The sequence below is a fragment of the Apteryx rowi genome, unplaced genomic scaffold (assembly GCF_003343035.1).
Source record: "Apteryx rowi isolate R43461 unplaced genomic scaffold, aptRow1 scaffold_141, whole genome shotgun sequence".
Lineage (NCBI taxonomy): Eukaryota > Metazoa > Chordata > Aves > Apterygiformes > Apterygidae > Apteryx > Apteryx rowi.
The window spans coordinates 1,028,292-1,055,873 of NW_020447653.1; the positions used below are offsets into that span (position 1 = coordinate 1,028,292).

General features: G+C 39.5%; 1 protein-coding gene across 1 annotated transcript in view; it reads left to right on the plus strand.

The window, feature by feature from the left end:
- Positions 1 to 7,157: 7,157 nt before the first annotated feature.
- The window catches only part of CADM1 (cell adhesion molecule 1), a 61,153-nt gene continuing 40,728 nt past the window's right edge, over positions 7,158 to 27,582 (plus strand). Inside the window, 4 exon segments of the mRNA XM_026057959.1 lie at positions 7,158 to 7,338; positions 8,569 to 8,721; positions 12,530 to 12,667; positions 14,499 to 14,654. Coding sequence (XP_025913744.1) covers positions 7,158 to 7,338; positions 8,569 to 8,721; positions 12,530 to 12,667; positions 14,499 to 14,654 — 628 coding nt within the window.

A 27,582-nucleotide genomic window follows, 5' to 3' on the forward strand; every position in this document is an offset into this window, starting at 1 on the left:
AATCCTTTTTATCACCGGTGCAGGACCTCTTCAGCAGCACGAGCTGTTGCGCATGCTGGATGTCATGTAGTGCGCCTGTATGCGTGTTTTGCTGACAGCCTAATCTCAGACGGCTATCATCGTTTTGCCCATGAAGAGATGTTGTGAAATTAACTCYACAGAAAGCAATTGCCTTTCTTTGCCAGCACAATTAGCAGGGATTGTCCGGTCTGCTCAGAAGTTCAAGTGTGACAATTCAAGCTTTTTAAAATGGTCTCTTAAGACTTCAAGACCAGATGCACTGAGCTTCAGCAACTTCTTTCAGCACATGGTTGTAAATTTTGGTTTCCTTCCTTAAAGCAAACTTGCAGAAAAAGGTGATTTTTCTTTCCTTACCTTTCCTGCTCTGTAAGGTCATATATATGATCGCAGCAGAACGTCTGCTCAGTTACAGTAGTCTTTCAGAAAAGATGGTTTGTGATGCTTATTTTAAAGAGATACTGTCGTCTTGATGGATGGAAAAAGCATAGAAATTTCTTCTTTAAAAGAAGTAACAAAGAAGCAAAGCCCTTAGAGTAAATAGCTTGCCAGATGTGTACAAAACTCGCTTAATATTTATCTTAAGTTTTGTTGGGTCTCTAACTACTACAGGCTTTTTAAGATACCTGAAATTGATAGATAAGTTTTGATGTTAACATTGCTTTAATTTTGTGGGTTGATCATCATGTCCTTTTTTCCCTCTCAAAGCCATGAACAAGTAGTCTGTGTGAGGGTTATTTCCTTTGATTCAATTTATCAAGAGGAATTTTGTTTAAAGTTATGGGTTTACATAGTTCAAGTATCATGAAAATTACTCTTTCTTTGAAAGCATTTGTGTCTGTATTCTGTGTACTGACTCAGCAGCCCCGTTGGTCATGATGAAGTGCCCCTGGCTAGTGTTTGGTTGCAAATTGAAGAATGATTCTCACAAGCACGTATCTCTGATCTTCTCTTCTCCACTACTCCTCGCTCTATCCTGAAGTGCTGCAAGTAGAAAAAGAATTAATTTTAAATGTTACCACTGCATATGAGCCAAGGTCCCTGTGCTGTGTCCACATAATAGAAACGTGTTTTAAATGCAGTTTACTGGACTGTGTCTTACTTTGCAGTCTTAAAAACAAATATTGCTGTGGCCTCAGGTAGAAATATAGGTGCAAAAATTAATTGCATAGATTATAGCCAAAGCTTTTCCTTAAGTCTTGCATCCCTCCATCTTCTCTCCCTTCCAGTAAGTATAAAATACGTCAGTTTTTACATTGCACAGAGATTCAATAAATGAGGCCAGACAGCTCCTTCAGGTAATGAAGCATGCATAGCATTTTTTTCTCCTTCCTGTTACATTGTAGATATCTATTTCAGCTATTATACTTTCTCATAAATATTATATATATATGTATGTATATTGCATATATATGGCAGGTCCCCCTGAAGCCCACCCCTGCAGGTGAGCTGCTTTCATGTTCCTTTTTGCTCCCTCAGTAGAGATGCATTCACGCTTTAGATCAAGGACATTCTTGCCTCTTAGGTAAAGTGTAAGTCATCCGGTTTTTGTAGACAGTGATGAAAAGCTCAATCCAAGAAAGCGTGTTTTGAAAATCGGCCTACCTGTGAGCGCAGGTTATGTGTGCGTACAGACAAAATGATTTATTGCTGAAGTGCTGGTAGGACTTAAAGAATGAACAGACTTTTATTTCCTACCATTTCCAGAGCCCTACTGACTTAAAAATGGAGTATGTTTACAATAATTTGAATATTAGGTTGGGGGTTTTTCTTCTTTCATGCTGGACTCTGAAGTCTCTCGTCTTGCATGCTCCCTGTTGTTAGGAGATCAGATCACCTGGTGAGTAGAGACTCTATTTTCTTCATAATTTTATAAACACTGAGGGCAAAAGGAGGGTGAATTATAAGGAGCAAATGACAAGTTAATGAAGCAATCCTGTGCCCTGTGTGGAATTGGAAGTCAGGTCTTTGAAGCTGCTGAGTCTGCCCATATAATACCTAGCTAATGCTGAGGACTGACCTTTAACCTAGGATTCGGCACAGCTGCAGGAAATGGTGTGTGGTCTGATGCAAAAGCAATGCATGGAGCCTCTTATTTCGTTTGAATTTAGTCGATGAAAATCGATCCAGTATAATCCAATTGAGTTCATTTCCCCCCCTCCATTTGCCCCCTGCCCTGTTCCCTACCCCTACTGCACACCCCCAAAAAGGTGTTGCTAATTGGAGGATATTTTTAGAAATTCTTTTCCATCAGTATGATTTTTCCTTTTTTCTGTCAGCTTCTGTGATTCTGCACTGGGTCCCTAAAACTTGCCGCCACCACTGCCACCCCCCCCATCTTTTTTCTCAGTGGCAACATGTTGTGATGCTGTAAACCACCTATTCTAATGAAATTGTGCTACTCTTGAGAGTGCGTATACACTGCCAGTAAATATTTAGCAAGTAACTTGATGCTGGCCTGCAAATGGGTCTAGAGAGCTCTTGTTTCATGTTGTACTTTAATTTGAAGCTCATAATTGATATTGTTCACAGAAATAATATATTGGCTTGTTAATTGGGAGCAAGTATGAATACAGATGACAAAGTGTTAACTTGTACTGTCTGGTGCTTTTACTTAAGCAAATATAGGTCATCAAGGCAAGAGGATCTTTGCAAACAAGGGATGGGTTAGATGTCCTTTGATTCAGAATAAATATTCAAGTATTGGTTGAGATGCTGGTTGTTTCAGAACAGGCAGCGTTGTCCTTATGCGCACTGTGCCTATCGTTAACCCCAAACCGAAAGGAGAATAAATATTTTTGAGCAGATCTGGTGCCAGATTGGACCTAGACACCGGACTCCTAAAGCAAGCAGTCAGCTGGCTGAATGTAACAACATTTCACCATGAAAAGCTTCAGTGGCTTGGACTTCAAATAATTTATTTCTAAATTACTTCTACTGTAATTCTTATTAATTCAAATAGGCTTCCAAGTTGATGTAAAACTCAGTAAGTGCAAGGAACAGTTTAATGAACTGAAAGATAGGATTGAGTCTTTTAAAGTTAATGTAAAAAAAAAAATACGCCTGCAATAATTGCTTAGATGGAAATCAAGTCTTAATAGCTTTGTTAATGATTGTAGTGAATACTGTGTTTGTGAAAAAATATAGAGAATATATCCAGCTGATCCTTGTGCAAGGAGCTTTTTTTAAATGGGTTTGATTGATAGAATTGTTCCTTAGGAACAGTTAGCGATTAATATTTTTGTTGCCATCTGCGTGGCTAGTGACTGGCTTTGCCCTTTTTTCAAATATTTAAACATAGCCTCCTTTAGATCCCCCCTTGAAACGGTCTGTGGGAGAAGTGTGTGCTAAGGACTGGTTCTGTGCTGGTGTGAYGCGCCCCTGCCCTTGCAGTGGTTGTTCTTTCGGGCAGCGAGATGTAGTGCGCGTGGGGGCGGTTGCTTTTCTGTTCAGAAACTCTTGGGGAGTCTCCTCAGTCCGTATAAGGCGTGTGGGGCAATGTGGTGTTGAATTAATGTTTCTGGAGACTGGTCTCCAAACGCAGAAGCGGCAATGTGCGCCTCGTCCCGTCGCTGCAGGAGACGTTGAGTGGTGTTTGATTCAATAAATATTCAGCACTAGCAAGTACAACAACAACATATGGCAATATTTTAATGGCTTGTCCTACCCACAATTAAATTAACCAATTTTAAACCCACTTTATGGGATATAAAGACTTAATTGGGACAGTGGAAGAATTTGTTCGTTTATTTTACTCTATAAGCAATGAAGGAAGCTGTATTTTTCCTAAGTTTGATTAGGTAGATCATAATACGTGACAAACTAGTGCAATATAGTGGTTAGAAATGTTCAAGAAAGCTGTATTACTGATACAGCATAGCTAGATGTTCGTCTCCTGATTTGGGAGATTTGACTGCGATCTTGCAGAAATTGGAGTAGGGGAGAGTAAAATGTCTGCCACATGCTCTTTGCAGCTCTTCCAGTGAGCTTTGGGGACTCTAATATAAATTTTATTTTGTTTGATAATGTCTTTCTCCATTGCTTAACACTCTTCAATCTAGAGAAACAAAATTTATGCCAATAGCGTAGAAAACTGTGCCCAGACTTCAAATCAGTGACTGCACACACTCGAAGGTATCTGACAATTTATCATTCTCTTTCTTTCCAAACAATCCAAACTTCCTTTACTAAACACTTTTCTTTCTAAGGCAGGCTAAGTAATAATGAGCAAAATCCTTTTTTCTTTAAAAAAAAAAAAAAAAAGGGGGGGGGGAGAAAAAGGAGAGAGAAACTAGAGTGTAAACAGTATCCCTGTATTTATTATTTGTGGACTTCTTTTAATGCTGGTGTCCAAAATGCAAACCCTATTCTGAGTTTTCATCAAAATCTTGGGCGTGCGTTTTGGGTGKTTTTTTTTTTTTCTCCCCATAGTAGCTAACAACGGGGCTGTCTGCCTCCTAGTCTCTGTGTAAATACAGCCATCATTCAGTAGAGGGCTCCTCTGGTGCTTCCCATGTCTCCTTTGGTTCAATTCCGTTCATTTTGTAGTCCTTAATCAGATGCCCTTTAATTTAATTTGATAAATCAAAAGTTTAGAATTTCTCCTACTTTGTTTTGCTTTTTATGCCATCAACAAGTGAAGCTTATTTAGAGTTGCCCCTTGTCCATAATGTTTGTGTAGTTGGAAAGCAGAAGAAGATGCAAGTCGTGACCTAAAAGGACCTCGGTCAGTATTTCTCTGTTGGCTAGAAACCCTCTCAAGTTCGGGCCCCTTAATCTGTTAGCTGCTGTTCTGACTTTGCTCGGTGTTTCTTCATCTTTCTTCCTAACCTGACAGGACTTGTATTAGTTATGAGAAATTGAAACGTAAGGTGGTTTTTTTCAAATTGTGATCCTCTGCGTTCTTTAAGACTTGAGCTAAATTTCACAGCGTGCATGTGATGTAATGGCTCGATTCATTAGAGAGGAGTTTTTGAGGTGATGACTTGTAAGTGATTGCACGACTCCCACAGCATAATTGCATTGAGTTCTGTTTTCCTGCCTCTGGACATTAACAGCACCTGCTGATTAGACATGGTAAGTGAAAACTAGTTCCCAAAAGTATATCTCATAAAGTCAAAGGATAAATGCTATAATCTCACTTTTTTACAGCAGATTGTTCTTTCAAAGCAATTTAACAATACTCATCTTTTGAGAGAAGGAAATAAATTCCTCCGTTGTTGCGTGCGGCATGCACCTTGTTCTCCCGAGGCTAAGTGATAATGAGCATTAAAGGATGTGGAGGGGTCTTTGAAGTCCAGTGAGAGTCCTCCCTAGTCCTGCAGCTTTTGGTCGGTCTGTGAAATGCAACAGTAGGCATCTAAAAGAGAATGTACCCAATATAAAATAACTGCTTTACAATAAAAAAATTATGCTTCATAATGAAGCCAAAGTCTAAGTTCAGTAAAAAGAAGGCCCCCACCATCTCCCAATCCCTCTTCCCWCAACAAATTAAAAAATTAGAGTAGTTCATTGTTACAGCCTCTGTTTACAAGTCACATTTACTAGTAAAAAGCCTAACTTAAAAAGCGTAGGTAGATAAATACACCCAGGCAGACTATTCCTTATGCAGTAAGAGATCAGCGTTGCAATGTAATCACGTTCTTGAGGAGCGTGCCTACTATCACAGGTGTCCAGATTGCATGAAGGAGAAAGCTTTATTAAAATATATTATGTTTCATTTCATGTTTGCCTCCTTTGTATTTATTTAAGTTCAGTACTTCCGTGGAGAAAAGTTGGTGTGAGAAGTGCTTCAAACCATAATAAGTCCTTTAAGGAAGCTGTTCTGTGCCTGGCTTTCAGACTTGAGCTGCTTCTTGACCTCTTGGAAAAATGTTGCTGTTTCATATGCATGTGATTCTTGTTAGCACTGGACAGGACATGGGTGTTATCTTAAAGGACTCTTTGTATTTTGGAATTTTTTTGTTCTGCATCAGAATGAACCTGTATTGCCTTGAAGAAAAGGCCTTGCCTTCCTAAGCTCATCCCTCCCAAAATCCCAGTAACGTGGTAGCTGCTGAAAGCACTTTGGTATCTGGAAAGAAGAAGTTTGAGTCTTCCCTTATGCTTCACTTGAAGCTATAGGCAGTCTTCTGACTCCTTGAGGCTTTTCTAGGGTATTTTTAGATGTCTTACAGAAACACTGTCCTGGACCTCAGAATTTTCTTCAAAAAATATATGCACTTGTATAGTTTTTGTAAAAACTGATACTTTTCCATGGGGGAAAAAAAAAATTGGAAACTTGTTCATCTTCTCCCCCAGCTCAATTTGATGCTTTTAAAATTAAGCCATTTTCTTTTCAAAGGAAGGAAAAGAAATTCTGTCCATGTCTATCATTTACTTGAAAAATAACTAATACTTTTTTAGCTGATACTTTCGTTGTTTTTGTGGTGCGTAGCTTTTTAGATGGTAACATTTTATCCCTGAAAGCTAATCTGGTTCAGTTGTCAGGGAACGCTTTAACATATCCTTTGTAGATGTGGGAGTACTTCTGTTTTTTCGTATGTTTCTTACCAATAATAACACTTTGACACTACTGGATGATGAAATAAATATAGGGATGGGGGGTGCGTACCAGTAAGAGGGTTGCCTGGAGGGATTAATTTCATAGTAATTAGACTACAATTTGGAATATTTGTAGTATACTACTCATAAATCAGAACAATAGAAGTTGTTTGATCAAGCTTTTAAAATTATCTAACTTGTTAACAGACTGTAATTGTATTTTTTTCTACACAGGTTTGTAACTAGCATGATGTCTACTACATTTAGTTCTGTGTTAAATAAAAGAAGACTTTGCTTAACTATAAAAACCTCACAAATTTGATGTGTTTCTGCTCTGTATCTGTGGACAAATACTGTTACTGAACATAATAACAAACTTGGAAGTTTTTCTTGCTTGGAATAGATCAGATCTGTTTGAAATACCCCGGTTGAGCTGGGATGCTGCTGCATATAGATACAAGCCTCCAACACCTTGCGCAGTAATTTTTTCATACTTGAGGCAATTCTGCCTTTCTTGTGCGGGAGCAGACAGAAGCTTGTTCTTTTTGTTCATATACAGTGCTGTGTATCTCAAATGAAACTCGTCGGTGTCATTTATGATGCTGATATTTTCTTTGCTTTCTTCTTAAGGTGATGGACAGAATTTGGTTACGGAAGATGTGACAGTAGTGGAGGGAGATGTTGCCACCATCAGCTGTCGAGTGAAAAACAGTGATGACTCAGTGATTCAGCTCCTGAATCCCAACAGACAGACGATTTATTTCAGAGATTTCAGACGTAAGTTTCATCTCGGTGGTGTTTGGTAGCAACTTTTCCTCCACCTCGCTTGCTCTCTGGATAAGGCAATTGCTAAGATCTCTTCTCTTAATTTAATGTTAGACACTTAAAGTTTAGTCAATTCTTTAGAGGGTAGATGAGACAGGCAATCATAATCTTTCTCCTTAATGGAAACCTTGATGGTCCCTTTTAAAAGTCAGACTGTCTTACTTTGCAATAGGAATTGAYTGCAGTAATTCAGGGTGAATTGCAATTGAGTGCCAAATATTTAGCTGACACAAACAAATTGAATAGGGCAAAGTAGAGAGAGTGCAATGTTCTCAGAGGTAATATGTTTAGTTTGAAGACTGAGATTTTTGACACAWTCTATGCCTCTTTATAATCAAAACAAAATCTGTCACTGCAGTGTCCAGTGAATGAGACTGGCTTTGCTGCTTGTTATGACAATACTGTGAAACCTAGTAGCTGAAATGAAACATGTTAAATTGTTTGCGTTACTGTCAGTGCTGGGCATGGGCACACTGAACCATTGGGCTAAGCATTAGGAAAACACATAGCAGATCGTGTTCATTTTCCAGACGTTTTATGATCTAAGTATCTAGAAGTGTGGAAGGCCAAAAGAGATTGTGATTCATTCCCATTGAGCTAACATTCAATGTTCTCGCGCAATGTTCAGCACAGGTGTTTTCTGAAAAGATAAACCTAGGACAGGTGCTTCGGAACTGCTTTCCACTGGTAAGATTTAAAATGCTTGCTTTTAGAATTTCTGAAAGAATATGGACAGACATTACTGCTCAGGAAATAAACTTTAAATTCTCTTTTTGCTGATTCTTATGTATGTTTCATGCTGCTCCATGTCCGCTCACCTGTCAAATCTATAGTCTGCAGACAGTCAGAAATAAATACATATGGAAATAGATTTTCACAGTAAACTGCTTGTCTAAACATCCCTAAATCTTCTGAAAACGAGCACCACACCCAAAGGTTTGGTACTGTGCTAAGGGCATTTGCTTATGTTGATTCTTTGTAATGATTTGAGAACACAAGTATTTTGTAGACCCAAACTGAAATGTGAGAAACATGATTGAAGTTGCAGTCAGGAACCGATAGGATTATTGTCCAGGTTCTACTACTGTTTTTTTAGGTTTCTGACTTTGCTGTTGTGTTGAGGGAGGGGATGCTGCATCTGTTGTGGTCATTGCCATCATTCATGATCTGTTTGCTCCACAGCGCTGAAGGACAGCAGGTTTCAGCTAGTGAATTTCTCCAATAGTGAACTCAGAGTGTCATTGACAAACGTCTCTATTTCCGATGAAGGAAGATACTTCTGCCAGCTCTACACTGATCCCCCCCAGGAAATTTATACCACTATTACAGTGCTTGGTAAGAACTGAATAGGTGCTTGCTGTGAACTTTTCAATCACTCAGTGCATGAGGTCTGAGTGGAGAAGGCAGTGGCGTGGGCCTTGTACGCTCTATTTTGAGAATTGTTTTATAATTCTTTGAGCCATGCAAAATAAAAGCCATAACTCACCAGTGATTTTTTTTTTTTGAGGGGAGGGTGGTAAACAAGTATTTAAATGCTGAGTGCTCTCCCACTGAAGACCAGCTCTTCCATAGGTCAACTCAGTTGTATACTTCAGCCTGCAGGCACAAAATTTTTATGGGTGGCCAGCAAATATCAAGCAAATTGTCCAGTGGAGTGCCATAGCCGTTGCCTGTTCTGCCTGTCTTGCAGCACTTCTATGATTAAACCCTGAACCTCTCTTTGTAACTTATGTTTTATTTACAGGGTGATTGCTGGGACTTGCCCTTTTTGTTCCCAGGATGTTTTGGTTTCAAGGAATAAGCAGAGGTGTAAGAGTGAGGTGTTTTCCACTTCTAAGCCTTTCTCTTGATTAAGTCACTTAAATGCTGCCAAGTTTTCCTGCCATTGTGAAGTGGGTTTAATACCAGCTGTCTTTTGCAGACAGTCTGCAATGATTAATTGTAGCATACTGTCTGTTAAAATATATGAATGAATCATTTGGCTTTTGGGGCAAGCTGGAACCTGCTGACATCTTGGAATGGAAATCTGTCCAGTCAATGGCTTTGGAGAAGTGTGTGCACTGTGTAAGATGAGCTTTCCTAGATCATGTATCTTGTTTTTCTACAGGTCTGTAGAAAGTGTATTTCTCATAGGCAAGAGAAGTTAAGTTGTGGTGGTTGTAGCATCTCATTCAGTGAGGAGAGAAGGGAATGAAAGCAGCCAGAATGGAAAAGCTATAGATTTCTTTCGATAAGTGTCTGATATGTGGAAGAAAAATAAATTTAATATTTTGTAGCAGGGTAGAACTTTTCAGTTTATGAATTTTCTTTTCAATAATCAGACTACTGTGATCATACACTAAATATTTTCTTCTGAGACTTGGAGTTTTAGAAGATTATAATGAAGAATGACAGCATCTTTGTCTATCTTCTGTCTGTTTATATTCCTTAAGGGTAAGTGTTACAAACATACATAGATGGTGAATCTTCTGGCATTGTGAAGATGTGCAAGTTTTTGAATGTTTCTTGGTTGACATATATTCTGCAAAATCTTAAGTTTGACTAACGGAAAGCGATAGCTTCCTATTAATTTTACTGAAAGCTGTTGTTTTAACATGTAAAGAACATAAGGTCTGTCTTCTGACATCTTACAGTTGTTTGTTTAGGAATTCCCATTTTCAGAGTTGAAGTTGATTTCCAGGCCCCTTCCCCAGGTGCTACAGAAATATGTTCCCCAAACAGCCCTGCTGAGTTCTTGCCTTTCCTTCACTTGCTTATGCTTTGCTAGACTGTGGTATGTGTGCGGCTGCACGATTGATGTGGTTACCAATAATAGTAGCTAATGCTATTAGAGCTATTTCTACAGATTAGCAGTGGCTTTTAAGATCCTATTAATAGGAGAACCTGAATCACAGTGGATGACTTAATGTAAGATCTCGCTTGCTGATTAGTTTAAATCTCTTTCTTCTTTTATTTAATGAGATTTGCTTCTTAGGTTTTTATGCACGGTTTAAATAATGTTTATAATCAGCTCTAGTATAGCTGTTACATTTACCAACAACTTGAGAGTTTTAGTGTAGTTTCCAGTATTCATATGAACATGAAGCTTGCTTCCAGCTTTGTTACTGTAATCCTACATGCACAAAAATTTTTAGTTTTAATTTCACTATTACCAATGTGTTTGTAGTGCAAGCGTTTACTTTATTCACCTCTAAGCAAGTACTGCATGTCTTCCAAGCGGGAGACTAATGCAATTGTAGGAGAGGTTTTTTTGTTTGTTTTTAACATAAACTGTATTTCAGAATTCAGGGAAAAGTCTGTTTTCTTGTTTTGTGCTTCAGTTTCTTGTTAGAAAAATTTGGAGCATGGCCAGCGTGTGCCTGCCTCTGCCTGACACTAATAAAGGAGTGAGTGTTTTCTCTTTACCTTCATCACATACTTGAGCAAAACCTTAGTTCGCAGAGCAGGCAGCAAAGATAGATGTCTATTATTAGAAGTCTAGGGAGGGGAGTGTCTGTCTTCTCCAGCATTTGTACTTAGCTGTAAGGTGCTGAGAAGCCAAGGATAACATGTCTCGCCTTCCATAGTATTGACTCCCTAAGTAGGAGAAAAAAATGGGGGAAAGGGGGTAATTTTCAGTGTCAGTATATCATTGGTCCTGCTAGGAATCCATTTTCCATCAAAGATCTCTGTCATTAATCAGACTTCTTTATGTTTTAAGTAATGGGAAGGAGTGGAATTGCTGGCCTGCTTCTAATGATACTTGGTTAGGAGAGCAGAGCAAAGCTTTGAGACATCCTTCTTTGTAGCCAATGTTAGAAAAGAGCTTGCTAAACCCTGTCACATTTTTCTTCTGTAATAGTGTTCTCTTTCCCCTGCCTCCTTTTTCTGTGTATTTTAATGTCTTCAGTGACACTATATGTAGATTTATTCATGCTTAATTGGAACATGTGAAAATCCCAAATATGTGGTCTATTCTGTTCTTTTTAGAGGAAAAACCACAAGTGACTAATTAGTCCATTTGATCATCTGGATGGTATTTATACTTATTTGTTCTTCATTAGCTAAAAAACATGTTAGTCACATTTGAACTATATGGTTGCTTAATCATATTGATCAGAACAAAAAGTTAAGTTTCCTTTTAAATTTTAGGTTTCCTCTGCGAGTGCAACTCCCTGCTGTATTAACTGTTGATGTTCACTTTTTCTCTGTTTTTTGCCTCACTAGCTACTGGTGCTTTCATGTTTTTAAAAAAATAAAATAAAATCTAGTTTCTGTCATAATTTTTAAGCTTTTTCATCACGTCTCTGGCTTGTGCAGTAATAGTGGTTATCCCCCCTGAAGCTCTAGGCTATTTCTCAATATTATTGGATTATTTTTCATTGAAGATTATAGTCTTCTAGCTTTGTGGTTTTCAAGAATCTTGATCTGCAGAGGGTATTTTTCTGGGGAGAGTGGCAAATTACCCTCCTAAAGGAATTGCCATGTGATGCGAGTATCTGTCGGTGCATGTAAAGTTGCCTCTATTCTCTCTGGGATGGTTTTGTATTTACTTTGCGGTTTATGTTGATGGGAGAGGCAGTGGTGTTTAAAAGGTGATGGCATTCCGCTGTGGTCTTGTGCTCAGTGGCCTTTTTGAGTCTTAAATGAGCCTGATGTTTGCTGGCCTGCCTCCACTCCTTACGGCTGAGGCTTGAAACTGAACAGCACGAGGGAAAAATTGCCTTCTGAGAGTTGGAACCACGGGAAGCAATGCACTTCGAAATGTCAACTTTTGTTCCCCTTCTCCCTGCCAAAAGGAGCCAAGAAATGTGTATGAAGTCAAATGGTATTTTTAAATAGCAACATACACAACCAAATTTGTAAAACTTTTGCTTGTAATGGTGCCTACCTAGGAGAGCAAACTGAAAGTTAACAATTTGATAAGTAATAGTTTGTGAAACTATTATTATGATTAGGTGGTGAGTGAGAGTGCTTATGGTTATTATGAAACTACCTGTTAAAAAGATTTGATCAATTGAAAGATCAAATAAATGCTGGTGGCTAGTTTTCTGTAGTATATTTTATGGGCTTTCCAGAAGGTCTTGTCCTATGTTAGTGGTCAAAAAATGACTGACTTGTTTTTTCATCAAGTGTGTGTTGTATTATCTTTTTTTCCTTTTAGTCCCACCACGCAATTTGGTAATTGATATCCAGAAAGAAATTGCCGTTGAGGGAGAAGAGATTGAGCTGAACTGCACTGCCATGGCCAGCAGACCAGCCACCACAATCAGATGGTTCAAAGGAAACAAGGAGCTGACTGGTATAGATGTATCCTCTCTGTCCTTTTTCAGACAGCTGAAATGATTTCTGCAGTATTGTGTATTTGTCCTCCATTGCCACTTGAAAAAAAAGTGGAGTAAGCTGCTTTAAAGCCTGGCTCAGGAACAAAGGAGCATGTGCGCAGCCATAAATGACAACTTTCTTTAACACAGAAGGGCTAAACTTCATTTTGTCCTCTGCCTGCTTGCCAGACTTGAGTTCAGCGTTCTGGATCTTCTTCTGTAATTGCAGGTGACCTTGAGGAACCCTAAAGCTGTGCAGAGAATTTATTTCTGTGGTGGTTTATGTAGCTTTCTACCCTGTTTTAGGTATGAGTAAGATCTGCTTTTTGAGCTGTAAAGATTTTTCAATTCTTCTTTATATCTAGATATGTTGTTTATAGGGCATTTTTTTTACATGTTCAGTTGAATATTCCTACAAGATGGGCATCCCCCACTCTCTTAAATCTGGTTGCTCATAGTATTTGTGCATACAAGTCACACTTATTGCATGTGACATGCTGTTAGTTTAAGTCTGCACATAGCTGTGAGCTTGGTTGACAACATCTTTGTGCTTTACCCAGTCTGGGACAGTAAAGGGCTTTATACAGAAGTCAGACTCATTACTTCAAATCTAAATCCCTACAAGGGCAAAATAAAATCCTCCATTTGTATACAGCATCTGTAGGTATCCGAGTTCAAGGAGACATGCTGAGCTTATGCTGATAAAGATGGACTGCAAAACGTGCTGCCACTGGTAGTGGTGTCCCAGCGACTTCCAGCACCTGTTGCCATCTAAATGTTGTGCAGATCTTCAGATGATCTCTTCCTTGGCTTCCTTTTCCATTCTGGAGGGCAGCAGTGCAATAGTATTTGACCCTTCTTGCTTGACCTATCTGCCTTCTTGATTGAGTTTTCTTGCATTGGCAATTGAATTCCAACTTTCCTATATCTCTGAAGACTGCTGAGCCAAGTAGTAGCTTCTTGAAATATCAGTTCACCCTGCTCATTCTTTGGATTTTTTTTTTTAACAGAAGTGGGGATACTGAAATACTTGGTTGTTTTCTTTATATTGTGTGGGTTGTGAATAGAGTGGATGTGTAGCTTCTGATCAGAAAGTCTTTCCTCTAAAGGGATGGCTTTTTTTGCAGCTGCCTGCATGTTTTACTTTAATATATTACGTGGAAATATGTCTGTGTTTGAAAGACCTCTGTTTCAAGTTACTCTTGACATTTTGACTGTACGATCTGAATTCTTAAAAAGCCACAGAAGAGCATATTTGAAAACAAAGTGGAGAGGCACTGTCAGCAAGTGTTCACAGAGTTCATGAAAACTTTTTCTTGTCCGTGTGTGTTAACGCCATCTTTCAGGCAGCGAGTCCTGAACTATGCTTTGCTCCAACCACCACTGATACGCTCTGCATAGACCTTCAAGAGGAGTACTGCTGAAACACTTCAGCCTATCGATAATACTTTTAATTAAGTTAAACTGGTTTAATCACTTTTCTAGCTAATTGTTGATTGGAGTGTGGGAGGGGATTTGTAGCTCCATTGATTTAAGAGTTTGGGGATTTGGGGACGGTGTAATGGGTTTATTAATCATTGTGGTAATGTAGTGTAGATTTTAATTGGAAGAGCTTCATGGAGAGATGTGTGTTACTTCTTACACACGTACTTCCCTCCCATAACCTTTAGTGGCTGTAGAATGGGGAAATTGGATATTGAAGGGGGATGTGTTTGCTGGGCGCAGAAGCAATCAGGTGAACGTATCTGGGAGATACAGACGTGCCTTCCCATGGTCACTTTGTTTTTCTCTCTCTCATCTCCCTACCAGGCAAATCCGAAGTGGAGCAGTGGTCCGATATGTACACGGTGACCAGTCAGCTTTTGCTGAAAGTGGGACGGGAAGATGATGGGGTCCCTGTCATCTGTTTGGTGGATCACCCTGCGGTCAAAGACTTACAGACACAGCGTTACCTAGAAGTCATGTGTGAGTAGCAGAACTTTTAAATCTTCGGGTGTATGAAGTCACACACTTGAAGTGTTCGGAAACCATGGATTATATGATTAGATTTTATTACAGTGTAGACAGAGTTTATATCCTGTTATCTAAAAAAATAAAATAAAAATGTTGGGTCCTATTTAATGGATTAAGCCATGACTTTTCCCAGCCCTTTTGCAACAAAGCAATATGTGCTTTTATTCTCTTAAGGAATAACTTTCTGTACCTAGAATTTGTACCAATTTGTTCCTGGCTGGGTTTTTATAGTTGTCAGAACAGATTAAATTCTGAGTGTGAGGTGTTTGTTTGTTTTTTTAGCAATGTACTTCTCTCTCTGAAAATGTAGCTGTACTACCAGAGTAAAGCAACTGGCCACTATTGCAAGCTTACTGGTGAAAACTTGACACTGTGGAAAAGAAATGCTTGTTTTGGGCTTTGTGCGCCTACAGCACTAACTCTTTCTAAATTAGAGCAACGTGAATTATGTGGAATCCACAGTGATACCACAGATTATGGCTAACCATTTTTTGTTGTAATGCGTCCTAACTTGTTCAGTGTTAGCACAAGGTAGTGCATCTCATTTTGTTAAGAAACTGCTCTCCTGTACGGGATGTTAACAGCGTTCATGAGCAGGCACCTGAAAATACCTGTGGTCCCAAGTGCAGCCATGCCTGGCTTCCATCTTGATGGAGCTAATGGCTGCAGTACGCACTCACTTGCAGTCAGAAAATGGCTTCCAAAATCACGCAGTCATCACAACGTGGCTTTGGTGCCTCAGAGGGGTGCTAGAGTGCCTATTTGTGCAGGTTCACCTCAACTGTATATTCAGGGGAAGGGGAGGTTATATTAATTTATTTCATCTTCTTCGTTATGTAGTTTCATTATGAACATCTTGGTTACAATTCTCATATCTCTGAAACTAGCGTAATGTTCCTGTAATGAGAAAAACAAAAATGATCAGATACTGCCTAAATTGGCAGATACTAGATTTCTTGTGACTGTGCTAATGTGTAATTCATTTATGCAAACTTAATGTCCATTAACATTTTCTTGTAGAGCTCCATTAGCTTTAATAATACATTAGCACCTTTGTGAGGCTTGATCAAATACTTAACTGGGGAAAAAAATCCCATCTCTGATTAGGTGGAGAAATTGAAATCTTGCAGGCTTTCTTATACTTGTTTGCAAGGGGGTCAGATTATCTTAAGGATTCCTTTTAGAAATCCCATTGCAATCCTGTTTTTTCTGATGTGATGGGGAGGGTCAATGTTTTAGGAAAAAAATTTACCATGTGCATTTAGGAGTTTTCTGTATTTTCATATGGAATAGGAAAGAAATCCCTTCTTGACTGCTTTCATTTCTGGCCTTTACACACAAAGGGTTCCACACATAATGAAGGCAAAGTTACATATAAACTACAGTTATCTGGATGTCCTGTGGGACACGCACAACCTTCAGACAATGCACTGTAGGCTTTATCTGTTGCAAAATTTTTTACGCTTATCGCTAATTTTGGTGTTCCCTTTGGTTGTTCTCTGGAGCTCAATGCATATGATTGTTGGAATGCAGTTAATGCAGAAGCTCCTTGGAAAGGAAAGGGAATAAATACAAAAGGGTCTTTCTGATTTGTTTTTATGCTCTGGTCTGAACTGAACTCTGAGCTTGTTAAAAGTAATAATTTTTTATACATATACACACTCACTCTTACATCTGTATCAGATAACAGCCTCCATGCTCATGTTCCAACAGGATGGTTTTAGTCCAGGTAGCTATAAAATGAGTTATCACTTGATCTTTTTTCCTCCCTGTTACGGCTGTTCTCAGCTCATGCTGAATCTCTGTCATGCCTCAGTCCCTTGCTTGACTTTTGACACCAGCAGGTCTGTCTTAGTTTCATTAGCGATAGGGAGAAGCTTATACCTCAGAATAAGTTTTATTTTCATTTGCATGTCAATAGCCAAAGGGAATCATCACATGGACGCGTATTCTAGTTGGTAACAACCTGCAGTCTTTTTTGGAAAGGATGTTGTAGAAGCACAGGAGTCTCTAGCTGTTTCCAAATCCTGAATCTAGTTTCATTTCTATTTTTAATGAGCTTTTGGAAACAATATCAATAGACAAGTGTGTGTGTGCCTGGAAAGAACAAAGAGGATCCGGACTATCCAGCAGAATCCTCCTAAGGGGCTTCCCCAAAAGCAGTGTCCAGAACTGGAATTTTGTCTGTACAAAATATACAGAAAAGAAACCAGTGTGTTTTGATAGTTGGAGCAAAACACGGAGTACTAGTCCTCAGAGCTGTTACTGGGAACACTGGGAGCGTTGCTGATGGTGCAGCAAGGAAGGAGAAGGTGTGCTGCGTTTCCTTTCCGTGTTCTGTAAGATGCTTTTTCATCTGAGCTATGGGGAACTGCATACCTTTTCCTGACCTAAATCTTGAAACTTTTTCACTTGGAAGTGAGTTTTTTTCTGTACTGAGGTAGATCTGACTTGTAGCGTTTCCTTGCGACAATGAACCTAGAGAGGCAGCGATCACATGTATTTTCCTTCAGGCATCAGTTTTCCAATTCCTAGAATGAGGTTAATGGTAAATCTCTCTGAGACCTAAGAACATGGGAGCTTGGCCCACGTTAGTCCAGTTAGTTCTTTCAGACGTGTAGTGACTGATAACCTTGCAGCTCCCAGCAATTAGCCGCTCCAGGACTTCAAACACTGGAGAGTGTGTTGAGATGTGTGCATTTAATACCTGCTGTTGGACCTGACCTCAAGAAAAGGTAGTTAAGAAGCCAGCTGTTACCCTAGGAGGTTCTCCTGCTTCAAGCTGATGACTGCAGCTCAGTTCTTTGCCTGATTTTTGACTGGAGTTACAAATAGGGGGAGATCATGAGCATTTGGAAAATTTGCTTGTCTTCACTGACTTGACATCTAGATCAGAGCTTCTGCTGGCATAGACCTAGCCTCTTGGGGAACTTGTACTCTGAAAATCAGGCCTAATTGATAATTTTGCAATTGCTTTTTTAGATACAGGATTTGCAATTAGAGCAAAAAAGTTCTTCAAATTGCTGTTTATGCATTTATGCTGACCATTTTGTTACCTTTCCGGTGCATGAAATGCGAAATCTCCAAAGAAGCAGCGATTAGCATTCAGTGATCATGCTGTGTTAGTGCATGTGGTTTTAGTTGCTCTTGCTGCAGCCATGAAGAGGCATAACTCGAGATCAGTTAGCTGTGTGGTGTTTAAGTGGCTGCTGTTGCATTCTCTCAAGTTTTCCCCACTTGCACCAAGGGCACAGCAGATTCACCTCTTCAGAGCATCAGCAGGGCATAGTAAAATATTTTCTCAGCTTATGTTGTATTTCTCTGCACATGACACATCCAACTCAAGCATGAAATGCAGTGGGGAAGGGCAGAAGGATGATGGATGGAGCCTTCTAAGCTAATGAGGTATTTTTTGTCTGACTAAATTTCAGAATATGGAGATGTTTTGTAAGATGTGGTTCAAAAGTTAAAAACAAGACAAAACAAAAAACACCAGCACACACAAAAATATAGCGTAGTTTGCAAAGTGGGGAGGGGAAGAAGGGGGTGTTTGCCATTATAGGAAATTATTCAAAATGCAACCTGCAAAAGGGAACAGGCAGAATGAACTTAGTGCAGCGYGTGCCTTTGGAGGAAGGTGCTCTTGAAATGGAAGAGGTACTTGTACAGGTTATTCTCCCACACAGTTCGGTCATTTTCCAAGAAAAAAATACTTATGTTATTCCCCACATGGTTCTTAGCAGCCACGGTGATGGCTTTTGTAACATTCCCCTGAAAAAGAAGCCAAGCCGTACGTTATCCAGCATGCACAGTGCAAATTCCAGGCACTGAAGGGTGAGCTTGCCGGGGGCGGGGTCAATAGTAGTAGACTGCAGAGAGGAGGTAGATGTTTCTTCCTCCAAAAGTTTCTTTACTCTCCCTTCAAAATGTTTACCTTTTCTCTTTTAAAACTATTTTGGTAAAGCTAGGTATGTTAAATGTCTCTTGGTAAATTAGGACCATAAGTGTCATTGAAAATCTAAAGCATTTCTACTTCAGCTTCTTTAAGTGCTTTTGGAGATGTTACTTAAAATAAATATGTATTTTACTGAAATGTTTTCATCTGCTTAAAAAAAAAAGTAGAAATTGAAGTCTGCAAAGTGACCTACTTCACTCCATTTTAAAAACAATTAATTTGAACATTTTCTTGTGTGTTATAGTTCAAAGAAAATTGCAGACTTCAGGGTGTTTAAGTTTCTCAATACTTCAAGAACATACTTCCGAATGGCTGTTGGCTTTACCACCTTGGGCTGTGGTTGTTCCAGATTTCCTAAACTGGGAAGAGGGAAGCATATAATGGTCTTGAAGAGGACAGGTGGAATAACTTCAGACTCTCTTCACAGACAAAAAGTATGGGGTTTGTTATAATGTTTAATCTTTTAGCACCAGTGTACCCCATGCACATGCAGCACTGAACCCTGTATCGTCTTAGCCAAGATTTAATAAGGTAGTTGCTTGTTGTACCAAATTGGATTTATTATTTCCTTGTTCTCTCCCTGATTATTTCCAAGCATCTCCTCAAGTGCGGGGACTGTAAAATCTTTAAGGACAAGCACAATCTTTTGCTGTTAAGTGAGAGTTAAGAATGGATCTCCTGCTCCTCCTTTTATGCATGCAGGGGTTCCACAAAGGGCAAAATAATAGAGCCGTTGCGTTATCTGATAAGCTTCCATTAAAAAAAAATAGTGTTAACTCATTACTATATCATAGAGTAAATTCTGAAAATAAATGGAGAGTTCACATGGAGCTGAACAATGCATATACTGATGCATAATTTTTCTCAAATTATGTATGAGTACTCATTTTCAGAGTTCTACAATTCAGAATTTGGGAAAAGAATGTTTTTCCATAGTCAGCAAAACTATGAGTAAGACTTGTTCATGCTGAGTATTTATTTGTCCTACTCGGAGTAAGCTATTTATTGCATGTAAAGTGTGGCACAATCTGGCCCTTTGTGAAGTTTTGAGATAAATGCTTCCATATGAATGTAAGGCATGTTGTTAAAAAGAAATCTCTGCAAAGAAGCATCCTGTAATATGAATTAAAATCTCCTGGTAATGTTTTTTATAAGCAAACAGAGTTTGACAAATGGTGCCGTGTGCTCACGGTAACAATAACACTTTCATGCTTGATTAATAGCCACCGCAGTGAATATATAACCCTGTGCAATGGATGGACACAATATGTTGCATGGTATTGGTGTGAAAATATCTGTTCATTCTGGCTAGAGTTGCTTTCTCTTTGTGATTCAGATCATTCAAGAGGGATGGAAGAGCAGTATGTTGAGTGTAATTTTAGAAAGGAAATGAAGCAACAAAATGCATTAAAATATCATTAAGGAATTGAATGGAACCAGATATTCTCAGAGACATTTAAGTTCAGTCTTTTGGTACTTTTCCTTATCTTCTTATGTGATACTGGAAATGAAAGTGTGGAAGTCTAGATTTGGCATTTTGTCATTTTTGTTCTTTGGGGGTTTTTTAGGCTCTAATTAATTACATATTCGTTTTTATGTCTGCATGTATACTTCTAAAATATGCCCCCATAGAATCTGTTAAGGCCTCTGTTCTTACAACAGGAGAGTTTTTGCACCCAATTATGTTAAAAAGTGTCCATATACATATGCTGTCATATCTTCAGTAATCTTTATATTTCTGTTGAGTGCAAACACTAATTGCATAGTATGCAGTGAAGTGATTAACATCAATGTAATTTATCATCTGGAGATTTCTGAAAATGAATAAATGAGTTGTTTTGTTCAGTGAGGTGTTGACCCTTTCAGAAACTTTCATTTAAAGCTTTTTTTTTTTTTTTTTTGTAAATATGGAAAGCACCACAATCAGCCAAGTGTTCAGTTGTTTGATTTTCTGGGGCGTTAGCCACTCATTTGTGACATTTCCCAGTTGGGTGCTCGTTTGCAAGCTCATTAATAAAGTTTCCTCAAAGGAGTGTTGTTGGGAAAGAAGAGCATACAGTAAGGGCTGGCCTATACATTTAGCACACATCATAGCAGTAGCATGCAGTTAAATATTCAAAATGCTACCTGTCTGTTCTCCTCAGTGTGCCTGAGCCTGAAGTCTTGCTTTAGTATATGTTGCCCCCAGAAGCCAGATAACCAGCCATTTGTTTTGTATGTGCCTGTGGTTTGGGTGGTTTACTCTTCTTATGTTGTGGATGGCAACTGGATGTCCAAAGGTGGTGGAGCTTCCCCTCTGAGGAGGTGCTTCTTAAACGAAAGGTAACTTCCCATGGAAGATCGCAGTGGAAATGCAGGGCAAGGCTGACAAAACATCACATTCATTTCTGAATAGGCATCACTGTGTAAAAAAGAATACAGGAAGTGGAAGGAGAGTGTCTTGACTTTGACTTTTCTTTCAGTTGCATTACTATTACAATGTAAATGTTTAAATTCTGTTACTTGAGGGTAATTTTTGCAAAGTCATATTTGAGGTCAGTGAGGCTCTTCCAGACAAATTGTGAACTGCCAGTTGTGTCCTTAATTGTTATTTTAAATATGAGATCTATTTGTTTAATAGGTTTCTTTGGCTGAAAATCAGTAATTCTGTCCTTGTGAAAACTGAGGAGAAGATACTAGATTGTCAGGTTTCTGCTGTCTGATGYAGACTTCATTTGCTGATAAGCAAACCTACTTGATTTTAAGATAAAGGTGACAGCTGTATAATAACCTGTGTATAAATGTTAACTTTTCTGACTTTAATAGTCAAAAATAGATCCCTTTTGAACTTTCTGTAGCATGTAAGTGTGATAAGGTACAGAAGCTGCCAGAAGTCCAAATTTTTTGAAAAGTTTATCACTGTTACTTATTGAAGCAAAAAGCATGCTAGTTTGGGCCACAGAACAGCAGAGATGAGGATCTGTTTACAAGTTTGTGCCTGTCTGAAGAAGGATGTATAGAGTGTATCCTGGCTGATATTGAAGCTAAAATTAACTAAAGTGGGCAAAAACTCCTGTTGACCTGGAAATACCTTCTCCTGAGTATACCATCTGTTGTAATTTTTGCAGAGGTGCACACTAGAAATTAATACAGTTGTCATAAAATGGATTTTAAAACTTGGATTCAGTAACTAATTTCACAAAACAGACGAGTTTTCAGCTGAATCGTTGGGTGAATCCATTTTGTAATGTTCTCAGCTGGCCAGCAGCCTGGCAGGATGAGGCAGCCTGGCCACCCGCTGCAGTACCTGCTCCGTGCTGTGCCCTGACCTCGCAGGGGCGACCGTCTCGGCCAGGAGGGGCCCGCTGGTTTGTTGCTGTTGGTGGCTGGCAAAGGTTAGGAGTCAGCTGAGTTGCAAAAAAGCCTCTTGCCAGTTGAGGAACTGCTTCACAATGTTTTTACTGTGACTTTTCCAGTGCAATTTTTGTGTTCAAAGTGGACAAATTGCTGCAGTGGCATCCRTTGTATAAACCGTATCATTTACAACGGAGATTGTCGGAGTGTGATGATTCAACGCTGACATGATTGGCATGGCCCCAAAGAGCATGTACTGTGCCTTGAGTGTAATGCAGGGTTTTTCTTGCTGCAGCTTATAGTAGTTCTTGTGGATGGTGAAATTACAGCCACAGAATTAAGCTTATTGAACACATTTTCCTCGTTATGCAGACGCCCTCACGTCTCTCCTCTGAAATAATATCAGCAAGAACATGACCACACTTTCACCTGCCCTCTTGCATTTACCAAGAAAAATGGCCTTGTATTTAAAATACACAGTCATATTTCCAAATATTAGTCATGTTTAGTGTGTGTTAACATCCTTATTGGCTGCATTATCTGAGAATTCAGCCATGGAGTCATCCCATCTGAAAAGGTGACTGCACTGGGGGAGAAGGAATGTGCCCAAGTTGGGAATATATGAGTGGTTAGGAAGAAAGCTGTCCTGCTGTCAGCTACCCAGTGCTTATTGCATGCAGAGGGGTCTGTCTCCAGTAGTGTTGCAGCTGGTTTTAGTCTGTTCGCAAAAATGGTAAATTTTCTTCAGTGGAACTTTGGGCTCTGCTGCATTCTCCTGTTTTGTGCATTAAGGTGAAGTTAATTAGGGCTACCTGCCTGACCAAAAGCAGGCCTAGAGCTTGAGAATCACTTTGAGGAAGAAATTGAGGTGAGAGCCTATGTGCATGTTTCAGGGGTTAAGGACAGCCGTTTGAAGATAAGTGCTTAGAAGGAGGATGGAAAGTTTTCCTTGGCTTCATTTGTTTTTCATGCAGCCTGGCTGACAACAAGCCAGAACAGTCTGTTAAGCCACTGGATGGGAAGGGGATGTGTAGCTGAGGCCGTATTCTGACTCATCGAGAACGGCGTGGTGTCCTGAGTACATGTGTGGTCAGATCTCATGCTGGGACGCATCAGGAAATAAGGCTTACGAAACCAACCCAGTGATGTTCTTTGAGATGATGAGCTTGCTCATCGTTAAGATCATAGGTTTGTCTGATGAAAGTAAATGGGCAGAAATAATAGGCTCAGGCTTTCATAAGACACTGAACTCTGTATAACGTGATGTCTTGATTTATTAATAAGATAGCATTATCAATAGAGCACCTGTTTAAATGGATTAAGAAATCACTAACTGGCAGATCTCAGAGTTGTCATTAGGGACTAATCAGCAATTCATGGTGTTTTGAGAGTGTGCTGGCCTGGGCGCTTCTAACCCACAGCATTTTAAAATTATTAAAAGTGTTTAAGGGTGGCCTATATCCCTTATTCACAGAAGTGAGACTGCATCCTGGAAAACAATATTTAAAATGCTATGGGGGCAAAAAGCCCAACATAAGTTTTCACTGAGAAATTGGCATAAAAGATCCAGTGCCTCCTTGCAGGTATGAACTGAACAGCTGAAGGAAGGTGGTGGTGTTTTGTTTTGTTTTTTTCTCCCTTTTTTTCTCTGTGGTGTTGATGAGACTAGTCCTGCAATTGTTCACAGCATCCTGGTACATAGACTTTAAAGGATGCTGGCAAAATGGTGAAGAATGACAAAAAAGACTTGATGCCATGGAAGACCATACAGGAGGAGATTTGGCAAGCTTAGTCCAAACCTATCCTACTGAAAAAAAATCAAGAAGTGATTTGTTCCCGGGATGGCAGGACAGCCATGGGGAGAGCATACGGAGTGCAAAAGAGGTCTATAATCTAGCAGTGTAAGGCATAATAGAAATCTATGGACAAAAGTTAAATTGGATGAGATCAAAAGGAAAGGAAGACATAAGTTTGTTGCAATTAAATGTTTAAGGGAGGTAGTGGGTTCTCTCTCTCCCAGCCTGTTGTTAAGATAGGATGCCCTATTTGGGTATTAGTTGATCATGGACAATTGGGCTTAACATGGAGCCTGGCTGAAATACAGGTGTTGTCAGCCTGATGGAATAATACCATGATATAAGGACATCGTATATTTATTATTAGGTAATGTAACAGAGGAATAGTGACCTGGTAGGCTCTAGCTTCTCCCCCCTAAGCTTTTAGAAGGTACAAATGTCTTCTGACCTCTGTTGTGATGGCGAGGGGGACAGAATCTGTTTCTTAGCACTTGCTGTTTGGAACAGGGGCTGTCTGAAGGAGAAGTCCTGCTGTGGCTGTCTGCCAAAATGATGCTACTGACCCTGTTCTCGAGGAAGACCTGAAGCTCCAGGTCCGGCCAGGAGAGACAGGCCCTCCTGATGGAGCGTGTAGCCCCAGGTGTGGTGCTGAAATCGGGAGGGGAGATGTGCTGGCCAGTGGGGTACAGGTTTAACATTTCAGTGCGATGTGTCAGCCAGCGGTCTCTTTAGCATTCCAGTTGCTTGGGAAATTAAAGCATAGGTTGTGAGGCTGAGAAGGGGAGAAGGAGCGTTTTTCATTTTCCAGCTGACTTGGAGCTGGCGGAAGGCTGCGAGACGTTGGCTCGCATATGCTGTAATTGGCCAACGGGGCAAAGAGCAGCCTCTGCTGTCGCCTCTTTAAAGGCTGCTTTTCATGTCTTTTATAGGCACGCGATATGTGTGTTCTAGAAGAAATCTCATCAAATGCAGAATGATTTTGTAATAAGTTTTTCAAATTGGTTGCTGCTACAGAGTAACCTTTAGACTACTGGTATTTAACCTTGTATATCACTCTTAGCTTTTGAATGAATTTAGCTTAATAAAGGTGCCTTATTAAATTACTAGGCGTTTTTTTAAAGCCACTAGAAATAGGCATACTAGGAAATAGCTTTAGGTTGTTAGATCTAATTGGCTGCCAATGGAGTTTATTGTGGCCTAGATGCCTAGGTCCAAGTGTTTGTTTTTATGTAGCAATCCAGCAGTATGACATTATGAAGTTCCATGTCGAGTGGTTCAGGCTGTTGGAAGGCACATGGTAGTAAAAACTCTTCTGCTGCTTGCCTTGTGCCCTCGAATGCCGTCTGAGATGGTAATTGCCCCAGAATATACTACCACAGACGTTACTGAAACGTGGCCTTTTTAATAAAGTGGCTAATAGGTAGCAAACTATTACTGCAGACCTTGAAAAGCACTCTAACGGTTTAGCAGTAGGTTTGCTGAGTGTCAGGATTGCATGTAGGAACTGAGCTCAGCATCCCACGATGCTCGGCACTGTGCAAACATTTACTAAGAATCTAATCTCAAGAAAATAGACTAACTTAGAGGCAGGATGCTTACTAGTGGAAGTAGAGCTAAAGATTACTTAAATGTGCATCCTTAAAAAAAAAAAAAAAAAAATTTCCCAAACCCTATATTAAAAAAAAAAGTTATTGGCCAAAGCAAGTGAAATTTTTGTTTTTAAGGATGAGTTATTGTGTACTACAAGCCTAATTAAAATGTCAGTTCTCCTGAGTGCCCAACCATCCTTCTGAATCCTTCAGAATTGTGAAGCACTTCCTATTTTCCTAAGTGCCTTCAGTAATTACTCACATGCTGGTGATCCTGCTTAGAGGAGACATTCACTGTGATGACTCCGGGAATGTTCTTGTCTTCGCAAGTGTATGCATGTTGTACTAATAAAATTTGGGTTTATATTGCATGTGACATCTCTACGGTTTCAAATTGAAATGGTATAGGGTTCAGTTTGCTTCCTTCATTTATTTAATGAAGACTGTGGAGGTAGAAAGCTGAAAGGGAAAGGCTCCTCTCATGTCATTTTGGGGAAGCTTAGTTTGCAGTTCGTTCTCAGTACAACAAGCCTTCAGTGTATTGCTATTGATTTGCATAAGTAATTGACAGCTGGTAAACAGCTCATTAGAAATACTAAAATTTATCTAATGAAAACAGGATTGGAGCAACAGCAGAGGCAAGCTGCAGAAGATCTTGTACACATCTAAGTTTCTCAGCATGGTATGCTAACAAGATAGTCTTCGCGTTCCCGTGTAAATTGGGCTGAAAAGGCTTCTACTCCAACAACGCACACTATAATAGCATCCATGTTTCTGGCGTGGACTCTTAGTTACTGTTGGAAAGCAAATAATAGTGAGCAGATGGCCGAGGGGGGGAAAAAATTGTGAATGAGAATGGTAAGCATGAGCACAGCACGCAAAATCTTGGTTGTGATTTACTTGCTGCATAATGCTTGGTTTAACTTGTCTTCCTGTGTGTACGTATTGCTCAGTGCTTGTGCTGCAGACCCCAGCACTACGCACCAGGCTCGCTACGGTGTTTCGACACGACTTTTGCCTTCCTGTGCTCTCTTGTTTACGCTTGTGCCGCAGCCCTCTTGGGATGGGGTTGTAGCTCTGAGATGTGGACCCCTTTGGCCTTCCCAGGTGGAGCATATCTGTACCCCGCTGTAATGGGAGAGTCCAGGTTTAGCTAGGCCCAGGCCTGCATTTTGTGACTTAGTCCAAGGGCTTGTTGGGGTATTTCAGTCCTCCTAAGAGTGACCGTTTTTCCTCAAAGCATGTCAGGAATATACTGGCTACTTCCACATGCTCCTTTAGCGTTAAGCAGCGTCTCTAGGAGGGAGGTCAGCTTGTGTTTTCAAGCACATGAAAGTCTCGTATTTTTCCAGTAGAATATGACACAGAAATATAAAACACACATAACCTGGTAACTTGTATGTGGCTGCCATTTTTTTAAGCCTGAAGACATGAAGCTGCAAGAAGCATCTGTAATGGGGATTAGTTTGCAAAATGTGTTTGTGGTATAGGCATCTCAGGAGAGGATTTACTAGTGTAGCTTATTCCATTACTGAAAATTATGAGAGTTTAAATTGGTTGAAGCCTAACATGGATTTTTTTTCTAATCTCTATTATTCCATAGGAAGCATGTTAATGAGTTAAACACAGTTAATAAAATGCAACAAGCCAATAGTTTTGCTAGCAGTTACTCTCAAAGGAAATAGAAACATTTAAGTTGTCTCAACCTTTATGCATACTGATTTTTTTGCCTTCCTTTATTCCTTACAGTTGAGTAAGTTCCTGAAAAATATATATGGCTTAGTAGCATTTGTAGCATTGAATTGATTTTTGCATTGATAACATTTTAGCTACAGCTTAGATCGCATTTTTAATCTGGGTTTCGGTTGTAGGAGGTAATAAATTTCGTAATTGTGGACTCCATTTTGGGGGGGAGTGGATGTTGTTGTTTTGGGTTGTTCCCCATGTCCCCTTCTTCCCTGCAGGGGCTTACTAAAAATGTTTCTGAGCTGGCTCGCTAACTATAAATGCTTTAATTCTATGTTTATTTTAGGATTTAGAAGAGATTCATTTGGGCTGACTAAAATCTTCCATTGTTTAAAGAAAAGTAGCAGTGTCTGTGATTTCTTTTTGTTTCTAACAAGTGGCTCTTGTAAAGCCCAACATATACTTTATGCCCAAGCGTATTAATATTGTCATACAGTAATATATGATACATGATAAAACAT